Raw genomic sequence first — 24,457 nt, 5'->3', positions numbered from 1 at the left:
ACTTAACCTTCACAAAGCCATGCTGACCAACTCTAATCAGATTATCTTCTCCATAGTGATATGACTGCATCTCCTTTTTTAATGGACACCGTCTGACTGTTAGGGTGTATTCCAGAGTTATGGCATATAGTAAATATGAACTTCACCAGCAACCAGCCTTCAGACATGAATGTGGATTGTGGATTGAATTTAAGATGCAGCTCTGAACAATTGTTTTCTCAGAGTTGTGGAATGAAGTTGATTGAAAACCAGACAATGCTGATTAACATTCAAGTTCTACGTCTCTCAGGGTGCGAAAGAGGTGTGTGAAAACTATATGTAATTCAAAGGAAGCATTGTAGATACATTGTAACTACAGAATTGTCTATACCTTTAATCTTTAGCATATAAAAATGTCATGTAATATTGGGTCAGGAGGCCTCTTCCTCCAAGAGTGTCTCACTTTGTTCAATAAAAGACTTCTGTATCCACTAGCTTCAGTCTCTCCAGTGACTTTGTTCACTTTCCAACACTGACCATATATGTCAGATTTTGCTATCCAATAGGGTGCACCCTATTGATCTACCGTTCTACCTTCAGTTTCAGAAGTTCTTCAACATGTAGCTATAAAGAAGGCATGACAGTGGCTATATTTCATTAGGAGTTTGAGGAGATTTGGTTTGTCACATAAAACACTCAAAAACTTCTACAGATGTACCGTGGAGAGCTTTCTGACTGGCTGTATCACATCTGGTTTGGGGGAGGGGTGCTACTGCACAGGATCAAAAGCTACAGAAAGTTGTAAAATTAGTCAGCTCAATCTTGGGTACAGGCCTCCGTAGTATCCAAGACATCTTGAAGGATTGGTGCCTCAGAAAGGCAGTGGCTGTCATTAAGGATCCCCACCTGCCAGGCCATGCCCTTTTCTCATTGTTACCATCAGGAAGGGGGTACAGAAGCCTGAAGGCAGAGACTCAATGATTCAGGAACAACTTCTTTCCCTCCACCGTACAATTCCTAAGTGGACATCGAACCAATGAACACTACCTCAATTTTTAAATATATTGTTTGTTTTTGCACTATTGTAAATTTAACTACTTAACACACATAAATTTACTGTAATTGATTCACTTTTCTTTCTATATCATATATTGCATTGTACTGTTGCCACTAAGTTAAGAAATTTCACAACATATACCAAAGATATTACAGCAGATTCTGATTTTTTCCAATCCCTCCTTTGCCATCTGTACTTCCTACTTCTTTGTAATCTCCTTTATTCCCTAAAATTCCACATCTCTCAATTCAGCTACATCCCCCACTTTCAACAATGTAGATGCCCAATTAGATCTCAATTCCAAAAGATGCTCACCGCTTCCATCACTTTCCACTTTGACCAACTGTCCGGTCACCCATCTCTGAAGCTTGCAGGAACACTATTGCTTCTAAGGCACTATATAAATGTAACTTAAATTTCCATTGCAAGAAGGATTTCATTCATGAAGCAATTCTAAGACAACAGCCTACCTGTCTGTTCTCTTAACAGGCATAAAGCCAGAAGTTTGTTATCTTTTGTTTTTACTTTTAATCCAAAGTTACTTTGGTTTGAGAGTATGGGTAGAGATAAATTTCACCCCTTCCAGATGAAGCTGTGACCAATCCATTATGGTGAGGCTGTTCCCATTAACAAGGAAGGCGCTGTGGTATCACTTCCCTGCATCTGAATAAGGTTTCTCCAGGAATCTTCCATGAGTAAGCTTGCAAGCTCTGTGCAGAATCAGTGAAACAGCCTGGTTCAGCACATTCTGTAGGGAAATCACCGCACCCCCCCCCACCCCCCTACCAATACCACAGGACACTGCCTGCAGCTTCCTTCCATGGCTCTGGACAGCACCTGTTCCCACAATGCATTGCATCAACCACACCACGTCAACCTTGTGATGAAACTCAGGGTTAGACAACAGACCATATTTTACCTCAGGCTTGGCAACAAGAGGCACAAAAATCAAAAGCCTCAGTGTACTTCTCTAAACACAGGAAGGACTGAATTTTAAATATTGCTCCCAATTCCTAGGACTGCATCACTTCAGTCATCCCCTCTCCCCTGTATATTTGGTAACATTTTCCCAAGTGAATTTCTCTTTTTCTACCTGTTCTCAAGACCAGAGAAGGCACCCAACAGCCTCAATCAGCTTTGTCCTTACACTGGTTGGTGTGCTCCTATCAGTTATCTCCACTTTGTTACCAAGGCAGCCATTTTGTCTTCACCAATTCAGTCAACTTGAAAGGCATCGGCAGGAAGGAACCTGGAGTCTGCTCAATAGTTTCACCTTCACAATCTCCCTCGATTAACTCATCTGAAGCTGAAACTCTCAAACGGAATGCTCACAGGATAGACTCCACCCAAGATAAATCTAAGCAGCCACACACCTTTGGCCTTTTCCCATTGCCTTGCAAACTCTTTTCTTTAAATATGTTTTAAATGCTACAGTACAAGCTGTGGCCACCATTTTCCTGGCGTATCTATCCCAGAATCTAATTGCGCTGCACAAAAAAAAGTGTTTCTCATATTATTTTTGGGCACTTTCCAAACAGCTTTGTCCTGCTTCCACCAATTGGGAAGTTTCTTCCTACCCATTTTGTCCTTACCCTTCATGACATTAAATACCAATCAGATCTCTTCACCTCTTCGCTCCTAAGGGAAACAACTCTAACTTCTCCAGGGTGTCCACCTAACCTAAGTCACTAATCTTAGAATATAGAACTGTACAGGCTCTTCAGCTGACAAATTTGTGCCAACGTTTTAACCTACTCTAAGATCAGTTTTACTCTTCCCTCAAGATAGCATCTTTTTTTTTCCCCATCCATGTGCCTGGAATTTTTTTGCTGTAAAACCTCTTCTGCACACTCTCAAAAGCATCCATCTCTGTCCTAATGAGGTGAGGTCCAGCGCCAGACACATACTCCAGCAGTGGGTGAACCAATGTTTTACAGAAGCTTCTTGCTCTTGAACTCAATCTTCTGGATGTTCCAGTGTTCTGCACCAAGGACTTATTATGAAAAGTGTGGCTACTCCTGCCTTATCAATTAGAGCACGTAAATAAATTTCTACAGAAGCAAGCCATTAGTAAAATGACTCTGTACAAATCTGAGTACTTAACTGGTGAACTCCCCTAAATCTTCCAGTGATTCGGCCACCTCAAGGACTGATTCCTTTAACTCTAAACCAGAGGTTCTAACAATGAACTCAACCCAATTCCACTTTAGGCGCTTGAGGACAATTTTTACCTCAAATCCCATCAAACCCGCAGCCCTGCACACAAGGTGACCAAGGAAACATCCGAAAAATATGATCTGGTTGACGTGGAAGCCTTAAATCATTCCATGTTCAGGGTCCACCTTGTAATGGGGGGGAGATGATGTTGGCAGGGGAAAAGAGAAGGCCTGCAGCCTACTTGACACAAATGCATGATCATGTGCACACACAAAAATCAGGAAGCAAGGCACAATGTTGACCACGGCACAAAGGGGAGGAGCCATGCATGAGAGAAGAGAATACACCCAAACAAAACAATGGAATGGAATGGAATGGTATTTGGATATGTCAGCTTGGTTGGGAGCTCCAATGAACTGGTGTTTCTGATTTCAGTGGAGGTGATGTGTTTGTGTCACACAATCATTTCACTTCCATAATCACAATCCCACACTATCCATAATAAAATTGCTCTAAAATATTACTTTCTGGCTGATATTAGCAACTGGCATGGGAAAAAGCAGATTAGGAACCCATTTAGCCTCTTGGGTCTGTTTTCTGCTTACTGCTTACCTGAACCTTCACTCCTCATACCTGCTTTTATTCCTTCTTATTATTCAGTATTATTTTATTAATTATTATTATTTGTCTTTTGTGTCTGCAGGCTGCCTTCTTTTGCACATTGATCATCAGTCTTTGTGTGTAGTTTTTCATTGATTCTATTGTATTTCTTTGTACTTACTGTGAATGCCTACAAGAAAATGAACTCAGGGTAGTATATGGAGATATATCCCTAGTTTGATAATAAATTTACTTTGAACTTTGCTACATCCCACTCTCCATTTCCCTTAATACCTGGAGTTGATAAATATCTCAGGATTTGCTATCCTGGGTCAGCAAGGTATTCAAACGATTAGCACAATGCTTTACAGCTGTAAGATAGGGGTTCAATTCCCACTGCTGACTGTAGGGAGTTTGCACGTTCTACACATGACTGCTCCAGTTTCCACCCACATTCCAAAATAGTACAGGTTAGGGTTTGCGAGTTGTGGACAGGCCTGGTTGCCGGTGGAAGCGTGGCCCCACTTGCGGGTTGCCACCAGCAAAATCCTGGCTGATTCAAGCAACAGATTTCACTCTTGTTTCAATGCACACTCGATAAATAGAGATAATCTCTCTGTAAAGGAAGTTTATCCAAGCCCTGGTAACACGAGGTCAATACACATTTAGATCTTGCCAGAAAACAAGCATCCAAATGTCATGAAGTGAAAAAGGAAACTTGTTGAGAGAAATTTTTTTTCCCCCCCAATGGGGCTGAAACCTTGTCATTACTACCTAACCACCATCAGGCAGGAAGTAAAGGAGCCTTAGGTCCCACACCACCAAGTTTAGGCTTCTGAACCAGTGTGGATAACTTCACTCACCTCACTGGCTTTAAAAACTACTGACTCACTTCCAAGAACTCTACAACTCTTGTTCTCATTGTTATTTACTTTTATTGACAGTTTGTCTTCTTTTGCACATCGGTTGTTTGTCCATAAGACCATAAGATATAGGAGCAGAAATAGGCTGTTTGGCCCATCGAGTCTGCTCCGCCATCCAATCATGGGCTGATCCAATTCTTCCAGTCATCCCCACTCCCCTGCCTTCACCCCATACCCTTTGATGCCCTGGCTAATCAAGAACCTAGCTATTTCTGCTTTAAATGCACCCAATGACTTGGCCTCCACAGCCGCTCATGGCAACAAATTCCACAGATTTACCACCCTCTGAGTAAAGTAATTTCTCCGCATCTCTATTCTAAATGGATACCCTTCAATCCTGAAGTCGTACCCTCTTGTCCTAGAATCCCCTGCCATGGGAAATAACTTTGTCATATCTAATCTGTTCAGGCCTTTTAACATTTGGAATGTTTCTATGAGATCCCCCCTCATTCTCCTGAACTCCAGGGAATACAGCCCAAGAGCTGCCAGACATTCCTCATACAGTAACCCTTTCATTCCTGGAATCATTCTCATGAATCTTCTCTGTCATTCTTTATACAGTATGTTGTTCTTCATAAATTCTAAATGATTAGGAAAGGATTAGCTTTATTTGTCATATGTACATCGAAACGTTGAAGCAGTGGAATGTGTCATGACCAACACAGACCGAGCTGCGCTGGGGGCAGCCTGCAAGTGTCGCCATGCTTCTGGTGCCAAAGGAGCACGTCCACAACTTACTAACCCTAACCCATATGTCTTTGGAACACGGTAGGAAATCAGAGCACCCAGAGGAAACCCATGTGGTCATGGGGAGAATTGCGCCTCAAATAGCCTCTGACAACCATGTCCAGTTCCTGGCCTCCATGTGTGGTTTAGTTAATAAGCCCGGCGGAACAGTTTCTACTGACAGGAGAAGGGGCAAAGGCAAGTTACTGGCGCCTTAAAATCAGTCGCTCTGTGCAGATGGGGCTCGTCAGCTGTGGTTGGCAGCTCACCTAGGAGAAGGAAAACTCCGATCTCAAACCTCTGCTGCCTCGCAGCTATACCTACTCACGGGGAAGGCTTCAGGAGTAAACCCCTGAGGGTAAAATCCAGAGCTGGAGTCCCTAAGGCAGTCCTATGTTGAGTTCAACGCTGCCTGGCAACCCCTGCGATGCTGCTGGTGCCAAACTGTACCGGTCTCTGCCGTTCCTTTGGGTTCATCAGCTACGTGGGGAAGGAGAGCTTGCTACATGGGCAATAACTAGCTCTCCATATTGTACAGATCTGGCTTGCTGGACAGCTAGGACACAACATCCATGGTCAACTGAGTACTGAGGCCTACTACACAACTGTCTATTCTGCTTTCCTTCAACTGCATTTCTTCATTTCCCTGTGAATGGCTGCAAGAAAATTAATCTCAAGGTAGCATATGGTGACATCACTGCACTTTAATAATAAATTCATTTTGACCTTGACATAAATGCATTGCAATAAGCAAAACAAATTTGCAAAGCCTCTTTCACTTAATTAAATTGTCAAGTCTCAATCTTTTAAAGTCAATTGCTTTATTTAAACAAATTTTTACTCAACAGTTAGAAATCAGCCAGATAGAAGTAGGAATTCAGCGCCAAAAGATATTGAATTAGGAAATGATTGAATGAGGAAACGAGCACTGCATAAGCATATCAAATTGTGCTTGAGTTGAACTGACAGCGGCTCAGCTCGAAGACTCACAAGACAGAGCCATGAATGGGGAGTAAGCAGGAAGGAATGAGCGAAATGCTGAAACATGATGGAACATAATGCACGAAGAGCTACCTGTTTCACCGTGCAGGTGATTGAGTTGGACGTACGGGACTGTAAAGCAGGTGGGACACACAGGAAAAGAACCAGGTTAATACTGATCATATAAAGCACGTCACACACAATAGGTCAGAGCAGACAGCTGGGAGTACGTTGCAATGGCTACAACACACAGAGGTGGTGGGGGCAAGAAGAATATCAGAACAATGCACTTACACTCTCAGAAGCTCAGTGTACAAACCATTCCCCAGCATAGACCACTTGCACTCCCACCATGGGCAGTGTTCCACTTCGCCCCAATCCCATGTGATACTGCCATTTACTGGGGGGGGGGATATCGCATTGAAAACTATCAAATAGTGAAAGGTATAGATAGAGAGGATGTGGGGGAGTCTAGGATCAGAGGACACAGCCTTAGAATAGAAGGACGTCCTTCTTATAGAACAGAGATGAGAACGAATTTCTTTAGCCAGGGAGAGATAAATCTGTGGAATTCAATACCTTTGCTGAACAACCAAGTCACTGGGTATATTTATTTACTGAGTTACAGTGCAGAATAGTCCCTTCCGGCCCTTCGAGCTGCGCTGCCCACCAACCCTTGATTTAATCTTAGCCTACTCGTGGGACAATTCACAATGACCAATTGAACTACCAACCGGTAGATGCTTAGACTGTGAAAGGAAACCAGAACACTCAGAGGAAACCCAGAGAGTCCCGGGAAGAAAGCACAAACTACTTACAGACAGCGGTGGGAATTTAACCCAGGTCACTGGCACTGTAAAGCATTGTGCTAACTACTATTCCACCACAGCGATCTGTTTTCACTTTGACACGAGAGAGTCGATCAGTGTCGAAAAAAGCCAAGTTAAATCCACCGTGATTCAATGTTGTAAAACAATAGAACATGAAAATATCCGGGGGGGGGAGGGGTGAATACTTTTACGGGCACTGTATGTCTTATGGTTTTATCTTGGGAATAGTAGGCACTTGCCGACAGAGATTCGTTAAGTTGTAACACAGTGAGCAAGCGATACAGAATGAGTGACAGGAGCTCAGACCAATAACTAAATTACATGGCTCCACGCATGACAGGAAGGGGGCCTTGAGGTTTAAACCTGGTTATGACCGTCTCGTCTTTGTGCGCGCATACTCCCTTGGAGAGGGAGTAAAGCAGGGGGTTTTATGCCATGGACCTTTACACTAACCGGAGGGTGGGTGTACAAAATAGAGTGTAGTACAAATTAACACAATTGTAGTCAACTCTTCATTAAAGTCAGTAGCCAACATCAGTACAGCGAGATTAGGTGGAACATATGCACATCAGTTAAACTCCCGTCACGTGAACTTTAGCCAAGTGTGCATTACCGCAGGCTGAAAAGCTGAAGTACCACCAATGGGAGAAACAATTACACCAAGTTATTTTTGAGATGTTGCACCATGAGGAAGAAACTACAGGTGCTGCTTTTATTGACTGTGCTTCAGTTTAAAGCTTCCTGTTAGCTTGCAATCAGTTTATTCCAGTTTAGAATAGACTTTATTACAATCAGTCTCTGCCCTGGCAGTGACATTTATTTAATGCCACATGCCACAATACTTCTTGTTAGCAGACTTCAGAATATAGAAGGCAAAGAAAATAGATGTGCATAAATCACTTGTTTTATAAGCTACTCTCTCCCTTTTCCTAGCCTCAACCTTAGTTTCAAAAACATAAGCCATGCCAAGTTCAATAATAACACCAAAGCTGCAGTTCTGCATTGCTCACGTGTTAAGGAATGCATCCACTTGAAATGCAGTCTTTCAAAGTGATAGAAAAGTACAGCTCAGAAACAGGTCTTTCGGCCCATCTAATCAATGCCGAAACCATTTAAACTGCCTACTCACATCAACCCGCACTGGGACCATTGCCCTCCATACCCCTCAAATCTATATGCCAAGAGGGGGGGAAATATTTCCTGAAGCTGGAGAAATCGTTGTTCACACTATTCAGGTACCAATCCAAACTTCGCTTAAATGTTAAAATTGAGCTTGCATGCACCACTTGAGCTGGCAGCTCGTTCTACAATCTCACGACCTTCTGAGTGAAGAAGTTTCCCCTCAAGTTCCCCTTAAACATTTTCACCTTTCACCCTTAGCCCATGACTTCTGTTCCCACCCGAAATCAGTGGGAAAAGCCTGCTGGCATTTACCCTTTCTATACCCCTCATAATTTTGTATACCTCTATCAAATCTCCCCCTCCCCCCAATCTTCCATGTGCTAAGAAATAAAGTCCTAACCTATTCAATCTTTCCTTATAACTCAGGTCCTTACAAGAGAAAATCTGCAGATACTGGAAATCCAAGCACACACACACACAAGATGTTGGAGGAACCCGGCAGACCAGGCAGCATCTATGGAAAAAAAATCCAGTTTTCATTTTGGGCCTGCTGAGGTCCTCCAGCATTGTGTGTGTGTTGCCAGCAACATCCTTGTAAACTCTGTCCATCCCCATAGAGATACAGGCACAGAATGGCACTCAAGCACCAATGTGTAGACTAATCGCACCCAAACCAGTTTAATCTTCCAAACTCTGACCCTAACCTTTAACCGTCAGATTCTGCCTTTCACCTCCCTACACACCTGGGGCAATCTACAACCTGCCAACCCACAGAAGTCTTTGGGAGGTGGAGGAATCTGGAAAACCACACAGTCTCAGGGAGAGCATGCAAACTCCACACGGACAGCACCAGAGATCAGGATTGAACCTGAGTTCCTAGATCTGTGAGGCAGCAACCCTACTATTTCTGTGTTCGCTCAGTTGCTCCCATGGTAACTGGCCCTCTCATGATGCAACTCAGTAGGTACTGATATCTTTGGAAACTAATCTTCCGCCATAAATATGGATGATGAGTACCGGAGACTATTCACCCCTGTACAGGCATTACAAGTGATCTAATCTTCTTCACCCGCATGTACACATAGCAGCTTGGGCTGCTGTATAGGAAGCAGGAGAGGGAGCACAGCCAGCGACTTTTCTTCCTTTATCTAATGGAAATTGGTAGAGACCCAGCACAAACGGTGCATTGAAGCTCGATTTCAACTCTAAAGAGAAGTTTGGATAGGTACGTGGATGGTAGGGGCATGGAGAGTTATGGCCCGGGTGCAGGATGATGGGAGTAGGCAGTTTAAGTGGCTCCGCACTGACTAGATGGGCCGAAGGGCCTGTTTCTATACTTTTCTATCACTCTGTGACTTATACCAGAACTAAAATAGAACAACTCCCTTGCAATCTGATCAACCATTCTAGTTCGATCTCCACAACCCCCTCTATCTATTACCTGTACCCCCGTCACTGCACTGTAAACACTTTAAACCATTTTTTAACATTGCTGTTTACATTGTAAATATATGCCGGTATTTAGGCACGTTTTATTCCATACCCGTACTTTAACCTCTAACTTTATTTTTTATATACGTAATTTTTCATTCTTTATAATTGTTGAACATTGTTGTTTCTTGTTGCATGTGGTACCCGGACACCACAGCAAATTACTTACACATGTATATATATAGGGGCGAATAATATTAATCCTCGACCAGACCATGGGAAATGACACTGGGATGTTTTAACTTCCGCAGCTTAACGCTGCACTGAGCAAATGCATTCCAAACGGTGCCCCTGTGAGACACAGTGATACCAAGGACGCACAGGTTGGCAGGTTGCAAGCTGTCCCTTGTGTGAAGGTGAGGGGTAGAGTCTGGGGGGAAACAAAACGGGATTGGTGCAGAATGGACCCTAGATGATGAACATGGCTTTGAAGGACTGAAGGACTCCCAGAGAGCCAAGGATTTTGTCCGACTCTACAATATGCAGCTTCTTCCCAATTTCAGCTGTGTTCTTACCAAGCAGCACAGTCCAGAGGCGTAGCCCCTGGCAGACTGCTGCACTGAACTCTGACTTGACTCTTTTGTGCCTTTCAGTGGCAGGCAACCAGGTAGCAAGCTGACTGGAAAACCAGAGGCTGCAGAGGCCCGGGGGCCATGGTGGAGGCAGGGGGTTGGGAAGGGAAGACAAAAAATAGGAATGGACTCCCTAGGTAAAGCAGAGATGGGGTTTCCTGGTGAGAATGGGGTAGGAGTGGAAGACTTTGCAGGTAGGGCTGCTAAAGAGACTGAGACAGACAGATGAAATGGGAGTAGGAGATTTGGGCATTGGATCAGGAGGGGGGTGTGGGACTGATTTTAGTATTGGTTTATTATGGTCACATGCACCAAGAATCAGTGAAAAGCTTGTCTTGCCTACTGCTCATACAGATCAATATCATTACACTGTGCATTGAGGTAGAATACGGTAAAACAGTAACAATACAGAATAACGTGTAAAAGCCACCGAAAAGGTGCAGTGCAAGTAAAATTATAACGTGCAAGATCATAACAAGGTAGACCGGGAGGCCATCTTATCATTCAAGAATCTGATAACAGTGAGATAGGAGCTGGTGGTATGCGCTCTCAGGGTTTCAGAGTGGGCAGTGAGAGGATGGAAATAAAGCAAACCAGTAAAGTACAACAGACCAAATGCTCAATTACAGATCTACTGTAGATGTCCAAAAATGGAACTTTGCCCCAACTTGTAGAGCACTGTGGGGCCTTTCAGGTTGGTATGGCAACAGCTCTTCCTGAGACCACAAGAAGGTGCAGAGAGTTGTCAACACAGCTCAGTACACACTGAGTACACAAATGAAGTACAAACCAACTTCCCATCCCATAACAACATGTGTGTCCATGGCCTCCTCTACTGCCACAATGAGGCCAAGCTCAGGTTGGAGGAGCAACACCTCATATTCCATCTGGGTAGTCTCCAACCTTATGGTATGAACATCAACTTCTGTTAATTCCTCCCCCCTTCCTCCTTCACTCTTTTTCCATTCCCGGTTCTGGTTGCCCTCTCATCCCTTCTCTTCTCACCTGCCCATTGCCTCCCTCTGGTTCCCCTCCTCTTTCTTTTTCTTCCGTGGTCCACTATCCTCTCCAATCAAATTCCTTCTTCTTCAACCTTTTACCTTTTCCACCGATCATCTCCCAGCTTCTTACTTCATCTCCTCTCCCCACCCACCTACCTGGTCTCACCCACCCGTGCCAGCTTGTACTCCTTACCCTCCCCACACCACCTTTCAATGACTGACTAGATTATTGCAATAAATAAATAAAACACCTGTCTGGTTCACTAATGTCCTTCAGGAGGGAAATCTATAATCTTAACTAGTCTGGCCTACCTGTGCTTCTATGCTTAAGGAACTTCAGGGTCTCTCTCATTTTGGACATATCAAAAGTGCTGCGTACGCAGTGCCTCCAGTATTGTCAAAGACCCCTCTCATCTTTTCCACAACCTCTTTGACCTCAGGCACAAGGTACTGCACTATAGGAACCCGAACTGTAAGGCTGAGTTGCAGCTCTTCCCCCAGGCTGCCACCCAGCTCATATGTACACCGTGCCTGAATGCCGTGCCCCCTGCCCCCAACTCACAGACACACTCTCATCCTACACTGCTCACTTTTCATCTTCTATTGCTGCTGCTTCACATATTTATACCACTGTTTGTTTCATTATACTAGTGCCAGTAACATTATACTGTCTCACATAAACATGCACCTCACACTTTCTGTCAATCTTCAGGCATGTCACTGGTGCTATTATTTTGTGACTGTACATGCTATTGTAACTACAGTGTAAGTGCTGTGTGTGACTGTATGTACTGTCTTTTGCACCTTGCCCCATAAATACAATGCTTCATTTAGCCGTATACATGTGTGTGGCTGAATGACAATAAATTTGAACTTGAACTTATTCAAAATACATTTCAGTTGAACAACTAGGGAAGGCAAAGCCTTGTCGGTGACACATAGATCCCAAAATTTCCTCACACAGATGACTTTAAAGCAGGAAAGATAAACACTTAGAAGAGAAGTTACACACACACACACACAAACACAGACAATGAGGTGAGGTGAATGCAGTCTTGGTCAGTGCTGGCTGATTCTTTCTCAAACACTCTGTACACTATGGTTATCAGGAAAAATAGTTTACAAAAAAATTTTTAAAAGCATTACACGCGCTCTCCAAAACATGCAGCCAACTACAGGCTCAGTGACAGCAGACAGTGACATCAAACATTTCAGAGTGCTCTTCTTTCTACAGCAGAGAACAGCACTGGGAACGTACAGTGTCCTGAGGAGGGAAAAGCCCTTGGGTTTCCACCGAGGAGGCTCTTTTTTGTATCAGAAATGCAGTGCACTGCTCTGGATTACTTACAGGTGAACCATATTTTAAATATTTAAGAGGGGAATTGCTAAATGAATAGATTTCTAATATCTCAAAATGAGGATTTAAATAATTCATACTCAGGATTGTTGGAGAGATGGAACAAAATAGAATGAGCAATCCCATCTGTTGTCAGAAACACTTCCCCTTCTCCCTTTGCCTCCATTCTCAAGCTTCCAATCCCAATTTATCCCTCTTGCTGGATATTATGAGCCACTTGGTCTGCCGCGTCCATTAGCTGGAATACAACTCCAGCAAACCAGTCAACTGCATAAGGCATTGTCGGGGCACAGGTCTACCAATGGATAACGCCATGGGCTAGAGGACTAGTGGCCAGAAGTTGGCAAAGGTGTTGGTCTCTCGCCTGGGAGTACTGAGGGCAAGTGATGGAGTCCCCAAAAATTCGATAGTCATCCCAGCTATCAGCAAAGATGGAGCCCAGACCTTCAGCTCGTCCCAACTGTAACCTGGCGGTCTGACATTCTCACATTACAGGTGAGAAATTTATTTTTTAAAAAAATCATTTTGAATGGGGGCAGATGAAAACAACTGCTACAGCAGAAGTGTTAGCTTGATACCTAGCGGGCCACGAGTGGCTCATTGGAAACTTACAGGAGATTCAGCATTAGTTCTTCCCTCCAAAATGAAGATGAGACCTCAAGTCCAAGAGGCAAAATGATTTCAGAGAAGGGTTGAGGAGACTGTTAATTAGATACCTTGTACACACAGTCACTGTGGGGGAATAACCTCACCCCGTGTTACAACTCTACAAGGCAGTAACTATTAAAAGTAAAATATCTATCACACTGGAACAAGGCTATTTGGTCTCTTGAGCACGTACCATCTCAATTGGAGGACTAATCCAATGAGCCTGCCCCCCATTAGTCTCCTTTGAAATCCTATCCCTTCAAGAGGACCACAACCTTGTCATTGGGTTTGGAGGCTTGCGTGCCTCAATGACATGGAGAATTATGTTGGCTGGAGTCAGGGCTTTATGCTTTGGTAGAATCACCCATGCCAACCAGGTCAAAGGGTAGAGGCCAGACTAAGAGTGGTCCACCAGTCCTCCAGGTTTGGGGGTTCAGCTCAGGGCTAACAACCCTGACTGGTAAAACAAAATTGTTACGGAAACAGCAATGAAGAATCCTTCTACATCTGAGTGTGACAGTATTCCTGAGTCTCCACCTGGGACGCATGACTGACAGCAGTGAAAACTGAGAGGAAGCGCTGAAGATGGAGGACCTTCATTGCTGCCCTAAATGCCGGTGGTGAAATAGGCAGTAAGAACACTCCTCCATTTCCTTTTTGAGTATTACAACTAAAACTGCCAACAACTGCAGTGCGGTCTAGATCTCACTGCGTAGAAAACTGAAATCTCTATTAACAATTTCCATGGGGAGGGAGTTCTGAGAGGACTGAAAGGGAATAAGTTAATCAGACAGGACATCGGGGAAAAGATAATGAATTTGGCCTTTGGCGATACTTGTGCAGTACGTGACGTATTGGACATGAAGTTGTAATCACTACAGTATCATCTGAAATCAGATTCCAGAACGAAACAGTCTATCTGATCACAAAGATCTTCCTGCTACTTCCAAGACAAAAACAGAGATTCTGTTCACTTAATGTTGAAATTTTCTTCATTTTTAATTTAAAAGAGCTTTCCTCTGTGGAAACCCAAGGCTGCTTCCCCATCGAGACGCCACCATTGGATCAGAGACCGCGATCCCCACAGCATGCATGCATTCCAACTTAGTACTTCCAATACTCACAATGACTGCGAAACACTGCGGGCAAGAGAGCAATTGGAGAGTTAGTTCACCACTTCTCCCGGGTTGAGCTGAAACACTGCACAACCGAAGCAGGTCTGTTTCTTCCACTTTAACCTGAACCTAACTACATTCCTTCCTCCCTAAACCCCCACCCTCAGGTCCCGACCATCAATGTGAACTTTTGTCATGTCTTTAAGTTCCTCTTTCTAGTATTCTTGGGCTAGGTAGGGAAAAACAGGGCAATTTTCAATGCCAGTATCTCTCAGGAGTGCATATCCATTCCTGTGACAAAATGGATCATTCAGAACTAATCCAATATCCATTCCAGGTAAGGAGAACAAATCACAGACTAAACAGCCAATATGCTTAGTGGGACCAGAAACAGGAATGGCCTCATTAAACCATTCCGGGTAAAAAAATAATCAAAGCACAGACTAAACAGCAGCTATAGCTGGACAAGGAACTAGGAACAAGAATAGACTAACTAAAACCTTGAGATCATGGCTTGTTAGTGAGCTAACTCCAGTCACCCGTATTGCTAACACCTTTAATTAATATCAGTTATACATTTAAACTATCTGTATAATCTGCTGCCATGAAAGAGCTCCGGGCTTCTACTTACAGAATACAGTGGAAATGCTTCCCCAAATTTGTTCCCAAAAGGTTTAATCTAAATTTTATTTCTTCTTTATGTATTCCCAGTTTGTTGTCTTCTGCACGCCGGGTGAATGCCCTAGTTGGCAGCCTTTCATTGATTCTGTTACGGTTTATTATTCCATAGACTTATTAGGTATGCCCGCAAGAAAATGAATCTCAGGGTTGTATATGGTGCCATATATATGTACTTAAGATAGTAAATTTACTTTGGACTTCCTTATTTATTTTCTTTGAAGAGACAGCAGGGATCAGGCCTTTCTGGCCCAATGAGCCATGACACCCAGCAACCCACCTATTTAACCTGAGCCTAATCACAATTTACAATGAACAACTAACCGGTACGTCTTTGGACTGTGGGAGGTCACGGGGAGAATGTATAGAAACTCCTTACAGATGGCGCAGGAATTGAACTCCGAACTCCAACGTCCCAAGCTGTAGTAGCGCCGCGCTAACCGCTACGCTAATGGGGCTTCCGCTAAGTTCCAGTGTTGGAATGCCCAAAGGAAGACCGTCAGCTAGTCTCAGTCTCTTGAAATCTTCAACTGGATCACTCCCTCTAAACTACTGAACCCGGGTGAGTACCACCCCAAATGCTGGCGTGGCCGGGAGCAGCGGCGTAGCTGCCTTTGAGCGAGAGTTGGCTAATAAAGCAAGCACAAAAAGAGTGAGTGAACAGAAGATGGAAGAAAGCAATTCTTAAGCATGAGAGAGAGTCTGCAGATGCTGGAAATCTGGAACAACGCACACAAAAATGCTGGAGGAAGTCCCCAGGTCAGACAGCATCTATGAAAATAAATAGACCGTCAATGTTTTGGGCTGAGAAGGAAGGGGGGAAAGGTGGGGGGGGGGGAGGAGGCTAGCTAGAAGGTGATAGATGAAGCCAGGTGGGAAAGGGAAAGGGCTGGAGAAGAAGCAATCTGATGGGAGAGGAGAGCGGACACTTCGGAAGTGAAAGGCAGGTGAGAGGAGGTAAAAGTTAGAATGGGGATTGGGGGGGAGTGGGATTTGTTTACAGGAAGGAGAAATTGATATTCATGCCATCAGGTTGGTAGCTACCCAAACGGAAAGCAAATTAGAATAAAATGCAAAATGGAAATGCAATACAGGGCAAAATTTGTTAGATCTTGCATTATTCACGTAACCTGACACAACCTTCATTTCAAGGATGAAATACCCTTGCCGGGGTGTATTGTTCAGAGCCATTGGTGCCGTGTGACTTGGATTTTGTGCAGAGGAAAGTAAAGGGGAGGGGGGGATGGAAATTGGAGAGTGTGTGGCACTTGGAATTGACCTGTGTGTGATTCTACAACCCAACTCAGCCACATGTCCAAAAAGGTGTCTCATAATCCATTTGTGAACACTGCAGACTGATTAAGGATTTATAGGCCAGCCCTCGCCACTCTTCAAAAAGTGTGTTGGAGAGCTGTGGCAGTAACACCGTTGTAAAGCTCAGGTGAGCCACTTCAGAGGCCAGGAAGAAGTCTACCACACTGCTTTGTCCAGTGTCAAATGTCGAGAGCAGACAGAACTGCAAATCCACTGGGGTGGCACAGTATCATAATGGTTAGCACCACGCTTTACAGTACCAACAACCCCGGTTCAATTCCTGCAGCTGTCTGTAAGGAGTTTGTACGTCTCCCTGTGACGGTGTGGGTTTCCTACCATTGTATAAAGACTGACCGGTTGGTAGGTTAGTTGGTCATTGTAAGTTGTCCCATGATTAGGGGAGGGTTAAATCAGAGGATTGCTGGGCTTGAAGGGTGTACTGTGTACTGTATCTCAATAAATACAAAGTCGGAAGCCCAGTGTCTGCGAGTCTGCAAATCCATTGGTGGCTGGAGGTAACCTGTCCTGGAGATGTGTGAGAGTCAATGGGTGGGAGGGAGAAAAGGGGCTCATTTTGCTGTTGTTGTCTTGTTCCATTGCTGTTGCTTGCGTTGTTCTGCTGAACATGGTGACCGTGCTATGTTGGTGCCCGATTCTGCAGCAACACTTGCGGGCTGCCCCCAGCACATCCTTCGGTTGTGTGGGTAGTGAAAACAAATGATGCGTTTCACTGTATGGTGTGGTAAGTAAATTAATCTGAATCTGAACAAGGTCAGCAGATTTCCTTCCCTGAAGGACACTAACATTCAATAATAATCCTGTAATTTTAACAACAATTCTGTAATTTTGTGGACATTGTTACCAAGTTATTTTTAAGTTTCAGTTTATTTAATTGAACTTAAAATCTTTGGGTCCTGTAGTGGGAACTGAACTTGTGTCTCTGGGTTGCTGTTAAGACCGATTACAGCACTGGAGAGGCAGTGTTGACGACACTGAAGAGGACGGAATAACAGGGACAATCTTGCATTGGCATTTCCCACAACAGAGAAAACTGAGGAATGACTGAGATAAAATGATAAGATGGAGGAACACAAGACCAAGACAGCTATTGGAACCAACAGCATTAAACCACTGGAGCAGGAACTCAGCACCTCAGAGCCTGAGACTCTACACCAGGGCAGAGAGACTCGCAGAGGGGAGATGGTCCCAGTAAAGAGGGGAGCGGAGGGGTTTGGAAGGAACCAGGTACGGAGGGGACTATGGGCAGACAGATCCAGCTGGAGGAGTGGAGAGGGGAGGCAGCAAGTTGTGAGTGATAGGCAGAGACACAAGGGGAGAAAAGGGAAGAGAAGATGGATGGCAAGACACACAAAATGCCGGAGGAACATCTATGGAGAAGAGTAAACCCTTCATCAGGACAGGAAGGATAGAAGGAGCTAGGTCGGGGGAGGTCGAGACAATGGCTGAAAAAAGGCCATAGATGCAGAAATCTGATTTTTTAAAAAAAATAGGCAGAAGGCAAAAGTGTGGGAATAAGGGGGCCTTATCTGGTTGGTAGCCAGTGACTAGTGGTATTCCTTAGGACTTGGTGTTGAGTCTGCTACTTTTCACATGTCAGGGATCTAGCTGATGGAACTGATGGCTTTGCAGATGATACAAAAATAGGTGAAGTATCGAGTAGTCTTGAGGAAGTAGTGAGCTTCCAGAAGGCCTTGGACAGATTAGGAGAATGGGGAGATGGAATACAGTGTAGGGAAGTGTATGGACAATCACATTGGTAGAAGGAATAAAGGCATAGACTATTTTCTAATTAGTGTGGAAATTCAGAAATCAGAGGTGCTAAGGGACTTGGGAGGTCTGGTGTAGGATTCACTAAAGGTTAACTTACAAGTTGGAAGGAAAATGCAATTTTGAGAGAACTAGGAGTCCTCATAGGTTAAGTGTGTGGGTGACAAGCAGAGGGAAGGTGAGAGAACTTCAGTGGATCAGAAGGGGAGAGAAAGGGACAGGTGCAGGTTACCTGAAAATGATGAGATGAAATCTTTTGCTAGAATGAATGTAGAGACTGTGTTTCCAGTTTGGAAAATCTCGAGTGGAAGCCACAGATACAGTATTGTGCAGAAGTCTTAGGTAACCTATATCTTTTATAATAGTTTCAGAGGGTATGGCCTCCACAGAGCCCTGATGTCAACATCAGCAAGGTTGTCTGGACAGACAGAAGCAAATGAGACACCCCAAGTCTGCAGAAGACCTGTGGCAAGTTCTCACAAGAAGTTTTAAACAACCTACACAGGCAATGCTCTTATAACACTGCATGAGAGTGTACCTAAGAAAATTGATACAGTGTTAAGGTCACACCAGATATTGTCTTGATTTCTTTATTTACTGTTTTCTGATCTTTACAACAATTATTTTGATATTTAGAAACTTTTCATTTTATTTTTGAAAGCATTTTTGCTTTTCAGAATTTTTTTTACATGTGTCCAAGACTTTTGCACATAACTGTACAAGATACTAATAAATCAGGAGAAATTTCAATTAGCAGTCCCATGTGGAGTGGACAATCTGAACAGAAAATATTCCTTAAAGCAGCAGCTAAATACACAAAAAAAAGTTATGTGAAAGGCTGAAGTGGAGAAGGGATGAGGTTCATAAGAGATTCAAATTATAAGCCTTAAAATCCTATGCTATTTGAAGAAATTATGATTTCACACAGCCATGGTGCATCTTATCAGTTAAATTCGCCAAGGATCAAGGGGATTCTCAAAATTTTATTACCAAGTACAGTACTGTGCAAAAGTCTCAGGCACATATACAGCATAAAGCTGGGTGCCCAAGACTTTTTAACTCTACTGCAGTAATTTTATGTATTTCACTGTACTGCTGCCAAAAAAAAATCATGACATGTGAGTGATGATAAACCTGATTCTGATATGGGTCGCTGTTGTGAACTGAGAGTGGGAAGGGGGCAGGGAGAGGGGAATCTTGGTTGGGAAAAGGGGAAGAGAGCAGGAAGCACCAGAAAGACATTCTGTAATGATCAATAAACAAATTGTTCAGAATCAAATGACCTTGCCTGGTGTTTCAGGGCTGGGTGTGTCTGTACCTGCGCCAAACCCTGCCCCTGGCTCTCCTTCTCTGCCACCTGTCACACACCCGTCCAGCGACACTCCACCCTCGCTATTCCCAACAACTTTTGCTCCTGCCAGATTTACAAACTTGCACTCCGCTCCACATTGATAAATTGCAATACTATGCAAAAGTCTTAGGCACCTTATCTATATATGTGTGTCTAAGACATTTGCATGGGTTCTGTCTGACTCTCACCCACACGCATAACCTACTGGGTCCCCTGTCCTGACAACACAAGGCCCAGTATTGTGGGCACAAGGTCTGCCTTCCCATTGAGATCTAAATCTGACACTTTCACAGGTGATGCTTCCACAGTAAGCTGCCCAAGTGTTTTAAATTGCACGAGATTACCCTCCAGAGTTAGCAGCAGCTTTCCACTGTCCATATTACTGCGTAGCATCAAGAAATGTACAGAAAATTGCTTGCTTTGACCACCTGTGCACTTCTCAAACTCTGCAAAGAATCCGAACCTGCCCACCTCTTTAGAATCTATTCTGAGATCCTTCCACTAAATGCTGGAGAAGGAGAACTCCATTATTAAACAGTCCAGTGGCTAGGCACAGTGGTGAGAAACAAGCCAGTGAACAGAAAACAGACTCCATTAAGTAAGGTTCAAGAGGTTGTACTTACTGTAGCCCATTCCCTGGACAAAATATTTGAAGGCTTCAGTCAGCTTGCCAGGCTAGGAAGCAAACACAGAATCAACAGAAATGTACAAGATGGTCAGAGGCAAAGATAGAGTGGACAGCTAGTGCCAACATGGCATGCCAGAACTTGCTAACTCTAACCTATAGGTCTTTGAAACGTGGGAGGAAACTGGAGCACCCGAAGGAAACACACACACGCAGCTACGGGGGAGAACATAGAAAGACCTGCTGACAGTGGTGGAATTGAACCCGAGTCACTAACCGCAACGCCACTCTTCAATTCAAGGCAGAGATGCAATGGAAGCCCTTCGGCAGGGTGGTTGTGTGGGTTCAGGCCCAGGTTCAGTTGATGGGGGCAGAGCTAATGAAAGAGCTGCTGCTGTCAGCTCAAGTTGTCTGCGCCCAATCCTGACTTTGGGTGCTGCCTGTGTGGGGTTGGCATGCTCACCCTGTGGCTGCAGCGGTTTCCTCTGGATGTGCAGGCTGGCAAGTTCAGTGGCCGCTGCAGAATTGTCCCCAGTGTGTAGATGAGTGACATTCCTGGTGTGTAGCCAAATGTAAAATCTGGAGGAATTGATGGGAATGTCAGGCGATTTGGTTAGACCATAAGGCCATAAAGAGGAAAGGTTGAGGGGGGGGGGGAGGGCTTCCTCTTTGGAACATAGAACATAGACATCTCCAGCACATTACAGGCCCTTCGGCCCACAATGTTGTGCTGACCTTGTAACCTACTCTAGAAACTGCCTAGAATTACCCTACCGCATGGCCCTCTATTTTTCTAAGCTCCGTGTACCTATCTAAGAGTCTCTTAAATGACCCTATTGTATCCACCTCTACCACCAACCTGGCAGTGTATTCCACACAGTCAGTATTTTCTGTGTGAAAAACTTACCACTGACGTCCCCTCTGTAGCTACTTCCAAGCACCTTAAAACTATGCCCTCTCATGTTAGCCATTTCAGCCCTGGGAAAAGGCCTCTCGCTATCCATACGAACAATGCCTCTCATCATCTTATACACCTCTATGAGGTCACCTCTCATCCTCCGTCGCTCCAAGAGAAAAGGCCTTTTTGGAGTGAAGGAAGATGATAGAGATATATGATAACAGGCCTAGACAGAGTGGACAGCCCGCATCTTTCTCCCCAGGCAGTAATGCTTAATACTAGAAGGTATCCTTTTAAGGTGAGTGGAGGGAAGTTTAGGGTTTTTTTTTAAAAGCAGAGTAGCAGGGTGCCCATAATGCATTGCTGGGGTTGGTGGTTGAGGCAGAAACATTAAGGACATTTAAGAGATTCTTAGATAGGCACATGGATGATAGAAAAAAACAGAGGGAAGGGTTAGATTGATCTTGGAGTAGGTTAAAAAGTCGGCACAACATTGTGGGCCGAAGGGTCTGTACTGCGATGTAATGTTCTATGTTTTTTCTCCTCGACAGAGCCTTCCAAAAACTGGCTTCACCACTTTGGACAGCAGGAACCTGGGTGCGCCATCCCACCTGATCACAATATAGATCTGCCTGTAAGAGTTTGTATGTTCTCCCCGTGATCACGTGGGTTTCTTCTGGGTGCTCAGGTTTCCGCCCACATTCCAGAGACGCACAGGTTAGTAGGTTAATTGGCCAGATGGGTTTACACAGGCTCCTTGGGCCAGAGGGGCCTGCTACTGTGCTATATGTCCAAATTAAAATATCCGCACAACATACTCATCGGCTGCGAGTCCCCTGTACTTCACCAATTAAAGAGAGGAGACTGAACTGCATCCCATCTGTCACTAGGTCAGAGAAGGCAAAAGGTTGGGGGTGGGGTGGGAAGTGTAATATTGGGGACAAACAGAGGTGAAGGAAAGCAATGACTTTTCAGGGATGAAGTATCTTCAGTAAGGCCAGTATAAACGCTTTAAATCTTCTTTTTTGTCACACATCGAGATGGAAGGACTTAAGTACAGGAGATAAACGGACATCTGCCTTGGATGAAATGAGGCCATTGTGAGGAACTAAAAGCAGACGTCAGCAAAGATTGGGACGTAATGACGACTTTGCTTACCTGGACAACCTGTGGAAGCCCTCCACAATCTGCCATCTGCCAATAAAGTACGAGAGATACATTACTGCACAAGGACAATGTGACTGAAATCTTCCTGGCAGCTAGAAGCAATACACATAACTGGCCTTTGAAACTTCTTTATTGGTACCAGTCTAATACAGTTTCATTCCTGAAAGGTAATAAATATTCCTGTAATTCAATATGGGTGGCAGGGTGGAGAAGAGTTTCTACCAAAGGAGGTGTAAGGCACTCCTTTCCTCCGCTAGCCTGCAGGTCACCCTTGGGCAAGGTGTAGCACCTGCTTAGCCCCCCGATCAAGGTCACGTGAAGCCATGGGAGGAGGTAGTGGATGGTTGTATCAGCAGCTGGTACATATCACAAGTCCTGGTTATGCGACCACTGACACCAGGCAGACAATCTCTGAAGGGTATTGATAATGGCTGGGGTCATCTGTATTGTAAAGACACTGCCCAGAAGAAGGCAATGGCAAACCACTTCTGTAGAAAAATTTGCCAAGAACAACCATGATCATGGGGCTGTGATCGCCCACATCATATGGCACGGCACATAATGATGACGGTGATGTAATTCAATAGGAGACATTCTTCCTACAGGCTTTCAATCATCCAGAACCAATTGATAATGCTCGTGTTAATCTAAATTAGATAAACATAGGGCACATTAAGCAACAGTGCCTATAAGATAGAAGTCAAAAGGGACAACCCTCTAACACCCAAAATCCTGCTGGTTATAATTGGAAGGCAGTCCACCGCAGTGTAATGGGGTGACACTGTGGTGCCACTAATGAAGCTGCTACCTTTCAGGAAGACACATTCAGCCCTGACCTCTTGTGCAGTCTACGTGGGGTTTGTGATTTCTTATGACCACTCAACACCATCCTCCCCCAGTCTGAGTTCCTCTTGCATCCCAAAAATGTGCAAGTCAGTAGGCTAATCGGCTGATGCAACTTGTCCCTAGCATGTAGGTGGGTGACTGAATGGAAGGGCAGTGAGAATAAAAAATGGGATTAGTGCAGAGAGGGTCTTCATGGAGTAGTTGTGGGCCTACTTCCATTCTGTATAGAAGATACTTGGGCCAATCACCAACAATTTCTATCACCCTGAGCCATCAAATCAGGAATGGGCCTTTTACATCCAATGGCACTCTACTGGGGGAACATGGGATCAACGTCACAAATCCCATTAGCACTTAGTGGGGTGTGATGTCATTGCAAGAAGCCTATTTTGGCCATCTTTATTCTTCTATCCTGCAGCATCGCTCTAGACAAACAGCTTTACCTCAGCAGCCCTCTGGAGTCAAGGACGCCTTGCTTCCACTCCAGCTCTGCTGGTACTGAGGTGACTATCGAGTCCTCGATGGGACCCGCAGACAATGGCACGTGTGTGATATGTGGCAAGTGCTTAGACCATTGTATGTTCCTTCTACAATTTTGTCCACTCGTGCTCCTCGAAACTTGCAAAGTACCACATCTTGGCCAAATGCTGCTTCCCACTAGACCTAGAGGACGATACTTCAGAAACATCACTAAAGTGCATACTCCAAGCACAGACTCTGCAGATGCCGGAAATTTTGAGAAACACACAAAAATGCTGGAGGAACTCAGCATGTCAGGCAGCACTATGGAAGCGAATAAACAGTCTATGTTTCAGCCAAGACCCTGTCCTGATGTAGGATCTCAGCCCAAAATGTTGACTATTTATTCAATTCCATTGATGCTGCCCAACCTGTGCATGAAGCGTCTTCTCTGCCCCCCTGTAAATAAATTGCTATGACAGAGTTTGACACAGAATACCAGCTTAAGGATTCTGGTATCAGGCATGGAAAGGAAATGTCCAAACCAACTCAATGGATTTGACAGCCTCAGTGCATTGGCCTGGAAGAGGTTTATTCTGTCAGTGGACTGGTTGAGACCAAAGACTCTTGCAAATTTCTACAGATGTACAATGAAGAGCATTCTGACTGGTTACATCACCGTCTGCTACGGCGTCTCTAACGCATACGATCGAAAGAGGTTCCAGAAGGTGTAGGCTCAGCCAACTCCATCACAGGCACAAGCCTCCCAACC

At 44.4% G+C, this 24,457-nt stretch overlaps 1 protein-coding gene across 3 annotated transcripts in view; it reads right to left on the bottom strand.

The window, feature by feature from the left end:
- The window catches only part of LOC140187751 (protein NDRG3-like), a 144,981-nt gene that overhangs the window by 5,413 nt on the left and 115,111 nt on the right, over window positions 1–24,457 (bottom strand). For 2 of the 3 annotated variants that reach the window (XM_072243421.1, XM_072243430.1), the window contains exons 14-16: window positions 22,372–22,407; window positions 20,314–20,365; window positions 14,569–14,583 (exon numbers count right to left, since the gene is read on the bottom strand). In XM_072243421.1, the coding sequence (XP_072099522.1) occupies window positions 14,569–14,583; window positions 20,314–20,365; window positions 22,372–22,407 (103 nt within the window). The remainder of the gene's footprint in view (window positions 1–14,568; window positions 14,584–20,313; window positions 20,366–22,371; window positions 22,408–24,457) is intronic. The other variant, XM_072243440.1, reaches the window with a different exon arrangement.

This window comes from Mobula birostris, chromosome 2 (genome assembly GCF_030028105.1).
Source record: "Mobula birostris isolate sMobBir1 chromosome 2, sMobBir1.hap1, whole genome shotgun sequence".
In the NCBI taxonomy this organism is placed as follows: domain Eukaryota; kingdom Metazoa; phylum Chordata; class Chondrichthyes; order Myliobatiformes; family Myliobatidae; genus Mobula; species Mobula birostris.
The sequence above is the reverse complement of the archived record's forward strand: the minus strand, read 5'-3'. Positions and strand labels throughout refer to the sequence as shown.